The sequence below is a fragment of the Euphorbia lathyris genome, chromosome 10, assembly GCF_963576675.1.
Source record: "Euphorbia lathyris chromosome 10, ddEupLath1.1, whole genome shotgun sequence".
Taxonomy (NCBI): Eukaryota; Viridiplantae; Streptophyta; class Magnoliopsida; order Malpighiales; family Euphorbiaceae; genus Euphorbia; species Euphorbia lathyris.
The window spans coordinates 18,672,777-18,679,942 of NC_088919.1; the positions used below are offsets into that span (position 1 = coordinate 18,672,777).

The window sequence follows — 7,166 nt, forward strand, 5'->3', positions numbered from 1 at the left end:
GTTATTTCCTTCTTCCTCAGAGGTCTGCTTTTCATGTTGCTTCACCCAACTCATCATGTAAGCCCTAAATTCATCTTGTTTTAGTTTCTCGGCTTCCATAGGATATTTGACATTAGCCTTTAACTCGTGAATATGCTCTTTATGAGCATCCAGGCGAGATTTGGTTCTTGTTTCCATCAGTATGTCTCTTCCTTTGAATCTGGCAGGCCAGACCAATTAAACTACAAACAACTGAATATAGAATCAGATGAAATTGTGAAGAAAGATGGACTGTTATTGAAAGTAAGAAACGAATACAGATAAAATTAAATGAAGGAATAATCATATCATCCCCAGGGATTTCTCCCTCTCCCTTAGTCTAGTTAAGAGCCTAAACAAGCAAAATAATAAAAAAGACGCAAACCTACTAGATAGAAACATAAGCTTAAATAACTATCCAACCCCAACTCCAAAACATGAAATAACTAAAATAAGAAATAACTAACTGTTGTCATCTGTCTTCCTAAATAACTAAATAAGTAACTAATTATCGCCATCTGTCCTCCTACTCCTCTGAGAATAAATATGGAAAGTCCTCGGGCTCGATGAACCATGGGCTAAGGCCTGACTGATATGCGAATCTCTATCAGATATGCATAGGATGGAGATGAAATTTTCTTTTTCCAAATATTTTATATGGAGAGTACGAATATAAATTTCCTGAAATATGTGAGATGTAGACAAAACTATTGTCCATCTGTCCTGTTTACAACCATATTTGACTACCTTAGCAATGCAACATTTGGTTTTGCTTGGCATAAGTGTTCGCTGGATTTTATTTTTTCAAGTTACTTTTTACCTTCAATTCCAAACAGGATATACGAAGTGTTTGGTAAGCAGGAACGCAGTCAGCCAAGAGCTCGTAACCCTTCGGCCACTAGCTCCACTCCTTATCAACGGTGGTTTGCAATCTAATATTGGTTTATATTTACTTTTTGTAAGTATCATTTCATTTCAATATTTCAAACTGGTTGAGTTTGTTTAAGATGCATGCGGTTAATATAAAAGGTCATGAGCTCAACTCTAACAGTTTGTATTTTGAAAAATTACTCCAAACCGCAATCCTAAAATAGAAATTGAAATAAAATAAAATGCTATTAACATAAAAAATCAACTAATATGTGAACTATACAAAAGTTAACAATAACTTGTATTTGCTTATATAATAGAATGTGGGTTGGGTGCATGGGTCTACTTTTCTACCAAAATGGGTAGCCCGCGATTCTGGCATTGTCTCTCCAGAATGCCAAAAATATACCGTCTTTACTCAACCCCTCTATGTCCTCAACTTTTTTTTATCCGATCGCTTGCAATATCAAATGGGATCATCAAGGAGAACAATTCCACAACCAATGTTGAAAATCTTTGCAGAAATCTGCCTGCTTCTCACTTTAGCTTTTACAGATCACTTCATACCAATTTGGAGCAAACACCAGCATCCATCGAGGCTGATAACCAAAACCCAGAAATTTCGATCGATAAAATCGTTGAGGATGCTGGAAAAATCTGCAGACTATTATCAGAAAATCCCAATTCGAGCACAGAGGCTTTACTGGATAACGCTTCAATTGACATATCACCAGCTTTGGTATTAGAGGTAACCAAGAGGTTAAGCAATGCAGGTTTTCTTGCATTATCTTTCTTCAAATGGGCAGAGAAGCGAAAAGGGTTTATGTACAGCGCGGAGAGCTACAATGCCCTAATTGAATCACTGGGCAAGATCAAGCAATTTAACATGATATGGAATTTGGTGAATGACATGAAGCGAAAAAAGCTTTTAACTAAGGAGACTTTCATGTTGATCTCAAGGAGATACGCGAGAGCAAGAAAAGTAAAAGAAGCAATAGACACATTTGAGAAGATGGACAAGTTCGGATTGAAGATTGAATCATCAGATTTCAATAGATTGATTGATACTCTAAGCAAGTCAAGGCAGGTTCAGAGCGCACACGAAGTGTTTGATAAAATGAAAAAGAGAAGATTCACACCCGATATTAAGTCTTACACAATATTATTAGAGGGTTGGGGTCAAGAGAAAAACTTGTTAAAGTTAGATGAAGTCCATAGGGAAATGAAAGCTGAGGGTTTTGAACCTGATGTAGTCACTTACGGTATTCTTATCAATGCATATTGTAAAGCCAGGAAGTATGATTATGCAATTCAGTTGTTTCAAGAGATGGAATTGAACAATTGCCACCCAAATCCTCACATTTTTTGTACTTTGATTAACGCATTAGGCTCCGAGAAGAGGCTAAACGAAGCTCTGGAGTTTTTCGGCCGATCGAAGGCTTGCGGATTTGCTCCTGAAGTGCCTACTTACAATGCTGTTGTGGGAGCTTATTGTTGGTCAATGAAGATGGATGATGCATATGACATTGTTGATGAGATGAAGAAATGTGGGGTTGGTCCAAATTCAAGAACTTATGATATAATTCTTCATCATCTTGTTAAGGCTCATAAGACAACAGAAGCTTTCTCTGTTTTCCAGAAGATGAGCAGTGAGGAGGTATGCGAGCCAACTCTGAGTACTTACGAGATTGTGATTCGGATGTTCTGCAACGTCGAAAAACTGGATGAAGCAATAGAGGTCTGGGATGAGATGAAGGCTAAGGGAATCCACCCTGGGATGCATATGTTCTCAACATTGATTAACAGTTTGTGCTATGGAAATAAGGTAGATATGGCTTGTAAATATTTTCAGGAGATGTTGGATGTGGGAATTCGGCCTCCGGCTAATTTGTTTAGTAATCTGAAACAAGTTCTGCTTGATGAGGGCAAGAAGGATACTGCTGTGCTTTTCACACAAAAGATTAGTAAGCTCAGGAGAAACCCTTATGTTGTTCTGCAGGAAACAACAGATGGTAATGCCTCAACGCGTTGAAGATGGCGAATTTCATAGACAGTTCATCTGGTGGAAATTTTCATACAAACAAGCTAAGATAGTTCAAAATGGAGAAGAGAATGTATGGTTTCTATCAATGTGTAATTCTCACTACTAGACTAGTCCTTTCAATAACTGCTTGTTACCATGAATTTTCAAAGCAGTATGCAATTTTATATATTTCTACATATCATGGCTAAATCAGTCTAACATATGCAATAGAGGGTGTACAAAAATTAATTAATCCATTAAATATAACTAAACCAATTCAATCTATATATTTTTATTCTAAATTTTTTATCCATGGGTTGAACCTAACCCATATAAAGGATAATTGATTGGATTGAGTTGGGTTAGGTTAGGTTATTTGTATGTAATTTTTATTCTTTCATTTTCCTTTTAAAAATAATTTTATTACAATTTACGTATCAAATTAAGAAAAAGAGAAAATTCAGAGAAACGTGGAAAATGGAAAAACGTTAAAAAAACAGTAAAAATGAAAATATGTTTCCTTTTCTTTTGGAAAACACCAATTTTAGTGCCATACCCACATGAGCACATGCACAGGGGTGTGGTTGGAAGTGCATCACCTAAAGGAACTACACAGACTTAGTGTGTGCTAATTATAAGCCGCGTAAGTCGAGATGTTTTCCTTTGGGATCCTTACCCAATAGTCCACGTGTCTGAGGTGGTTACATGTCCATCATTTCTCTTACTACGGATATTCACTCTTACTATGGACATATCACTAATCCACGTGGCTCATATAATTAATTTACTGGTATATATTTGGTGCACATACTTGGTTGATTATGAAGTAGATATGGTATGCTTAAAAAAGGAGATTCCTTTAAGAAATCTTAAATTACAACATTTTTGTACTTTTAATATTTTGTAATAAAATTGTTTTCTAAGTAGAAAACAAACACATAAATATTTGAATAAAAATTAAAGGTCTAATACATAAATAACTTTCCTCAATTTGTTCAAATGTTGCAACTGACTCTCTGAATCCAATTGTAAAACATAACCCCAAACTGCAATTGAAAAAACACGTGAAATACAAACGCTGCAACGCTCGTGGAGTGTGATAATCAGATATTTGGCGTGATACGAATCCGGAAAAACGTTTTTACGGTTGCTTCAAGTACGGGGTAAAAAAATTCCAAATTTGAGCTTATGTTTTACAATTGGACAAGTTGTTACAATTGAAAGTTGGAGGGGACAGTTGCAATATTTGGACAAGTTCAGATGGTTATTTGGGTATTAGGCCAAAATTAAACTAACCCAATTCATCATGGATTGGACTGGATTGGTTAATCCAAACACTATAAATTAGTATTCAGCAGCTCATAAACAAACATTGATGTATTCAGGGCAGAACATTTATAGAAGCTGGAAATGCTAAATCAATTTAAGAAAATGCATTTTGAGAGCCACATTGCAAGATCAATGAAATAATATATTAATGAAGGAAAAATATCTCAAATTCAATATTACTAATTAAATTCGTCAAAAGCCAATATTTGCAACATGAGTAAGTAGAGTAGAATATTCATTAAAAATAAAAAGATTCAGTGAGAAAAATAACAAGAAAGGCCACCAACATCACAATTGCACCGGGTGTTGTCCCATTCAAATTCTTACATGACGATGATGATGATCTTGATGAAGAAGAAGATGCTATCACCGCAAAACTTCCACGAAGACCATGAACCACAAGCCAATCGTTGCTATACATGTCAGGATACGCAACTCTAACTTCATTAGGCACCAAAACATCCCCATACTTTCTCATATTTAACATAAACCCCTCCAAATAAGTCGGTATTATCACTCCATTCTCAAGATTAAGCATATCATTCTTTGATATCCTGCACGGCACAAAATGCCTGCGGAAGATCGATCTATAATCACCCCAAGAACATTTCATCACTTCATCATCAACAGGGGCAAAGATAGTTAACCTTGTCTGCTCCTTCATCTCCCCCAATTGCAAACTAAGATACCACGCCATAGTTGAATACCCTCTAAATTTCAAAACCCTAATTGCTTCCTCAAAAGATTGGCTACCATTACCAGCTGCAGCAGGACATCCGAAGCTCTGGAGAGGGCTTCCATTTATGGACCCGAAAACCTCGAAATTTGGATCGAGGAACGTCTCAATTCCAAAGATTACTAAAGATCCATCATCGTACACCACTGATCCGTTAATTCCTACGCCGTTTAATGAAAATGTGTCGGCGGAGATTGAGGAAGTGACGATGATGGAGCGATTGGGGAAAAGAGTGGGAATCTTGGTTCCGGGAGGCAAGGATTTGAGGGAATGCATAGAGAGAGAGAGCGGAGAGAAATGGAATTGGAGAAGGGAGAGTGAGGGTTGGCCTGATTCGGAGAAGGCGGAATCAAGGGGGGAGAAAATGGTGAGAGAGCGAGATGGAATTGGGATAATGGTGGGAGAGGCGAATTCGAGAGTGAGAGCCATGGAATTGTAGCCGGAGTTCGAGAGGACGTTGGTAGCGTCGAGAATGGAATCGGTGGAGAGAGGAGAGGAGAAAGAAAGGAAACAAAAGAGGGTCAGAAATATGAGAACTTCGGCAGCCATAGATGCAGATTTTTGGACTGGAATTGAAGAGAGCAGAAGTAGTTAGCTTTAAGGGAATTCTTTTGGCGGGAATAAGCTGAAACGGCAAGGAGTAATAGATAATTGAAAATCAGTTACTCAATTTTCTCGTCTTAATTTCCATAATCCTCTTAAGTATTAACAGCTTATACCATTTTATGCTTAATTTCTATAAAATTTATACTTATCTTGTAAATTAGCAATTATTTGATTCGCTAATCCCACGCATAAATGCATATTCAATGTTAAAAAACAAGACCGCATTGACTGTTTAGGCGTTCAAAATCAAGAATACATTCTGATTTTCGAGCCATGATAGCTTAAATTTCATTGTATATTTTGTTCACTCACTTAAATTTCGTTATATATTTTGTACACTCACTTAAATTTCAAGCCATGACACCTTTGTGAGGAAGACATTCGTTCCTTGTTCTTATTATGAAGCATCACCTCAGAGAAGATTGAGGGTCGAGAAGTGGACTATTGGGTAAGCATCACCTAAGAGGGGGATTGCCCGAAAGTCCAGAATCGGTGGGATCATGGAGGATTTGAAAAAAAAGAGTGTACTCTCTATAGGCATATGGCGCCACCCTTGAACAATGACGTGGAGCCTCGATGAAGAAACGAACATGAGGTTTAACTCGAATTCGTGAGATAGTGTATTCAAATGCCACCTTAGATCTTGACAAGTTGTTGGTGATTGGAAGTGGTTCTATTGAGCTTAAGGATGGTAAAAGAGTTCTTGAATGTACAAAGTCGATAACACTAGAGAGCGCCTTATTCCTCGTCCTATGATATACTTGGGGTCCAAATCATTTCAAGAAGGGGAGAATAATACAGACATCTTCTCTAAGAACTTGAGCCAAAGTGAAGGAAGGCCTCACATGACGTGTGCCCTCATCCACACGGCGTATAAGGTTGAAGGCAAAGGAAAAAGTGTGAGAGAAACAACCCACACAACGTGTCACCAAGGACACACGCCGTTTGGCACTGCTACTAAGTCCCTGTAGTGAAAAATCTTCTTTCACACGACGTGTGAACCTGGCTAGGGGATGAGTGATCCAGTCTTCATCAAGGTGGGTTAGGGATAACCACACGATATATGGGGTTACTTTACCCGCAATGTGGATAGAGGATACGAGCTGCCATATAATTCTGCTACTTGCTGATTTTATTATTTTGCCACTGTCCTTATTTACTGTCTTGTCATTTAGCCTTATTAACCTAAATGCCACTTAGCTAATTATCCTCCCTTTACCCCTATCCTTTACTTTATGTTGTTAACTCTAGGTGGACTATTTTAGTCTTTTACTTTGTTAATTGGGAGAGTTAAGCCTCTTTGTTTGTAAGGATAAGACCAACTTTCATGAAATGAATTTATCAAACGCCTTCATCGGAGCAAGGTTAAAACCTTTTCTTTGGAATTAACTCCTTTAAGTTAGGCTTGAAAAGAAACTCTTTAGTTGATTTAAGATCAAATCAACATGTTCGATATTAATCCATATCGGTTGAGCGTGCATATCGGATAACACATATTGGGAGAGTGCCTTATTCCTCGTCCTATGATAGACTTGGGGTCCCAATCCTTTCAAGAATGGGAGAATAATACGGAATCTTTCCCAA

The 7,166-nt window shown here is 37.5% G+C and overlaps 2 protein-coding genes across 2 annotated transcripts; one reads left to right on the forward strand and one right to left on the reverse strand.

Annotated features, from left to right (window-relative positions):
- The first annotated feature begins 1,234 nt into the window (after positions 1–1,234).
- On the forward strand, positions 1,235–3,108 carry LOC136207973 (pentatricopeptide repeat-containing protein At1g71060, mitochondrial). The gene has a single exon (XM_065998832.1). The coding sequence runs from the start codon at positions 1,247–1,249 to the stop codon at positions 2,918–2,920; it is 1,674 nt and encodes a 557-aa protein (XP_065854904.1). The 5' UTR covers positions 1,235–1,246; the 3' UTR covers positions 2,921–3,108.
- Positions 3,109–4,447: 1,339 nt separating this feature from the next.
- LOC136209597 (putative fasciclin-like arabinogalactan protein 20) lies at positions 4,448–5,670 on the reverse strand. Its single transcript, XM_066001115.1, has one exon. The coding sequence runs from the start codon at positions 5,523–5,525 to the stop codon at positions 4,479–4,481; it is 1,047 nt and encodes a 348-aa protein (XP_065857187.1). The 5' UTR covers positions 5,526–5,670; the 3' UTR covers positions 4,448–4,478.
- Between the last annotated feature and the right edge of the window lie 1,496 nt (positions 5,671–7,166).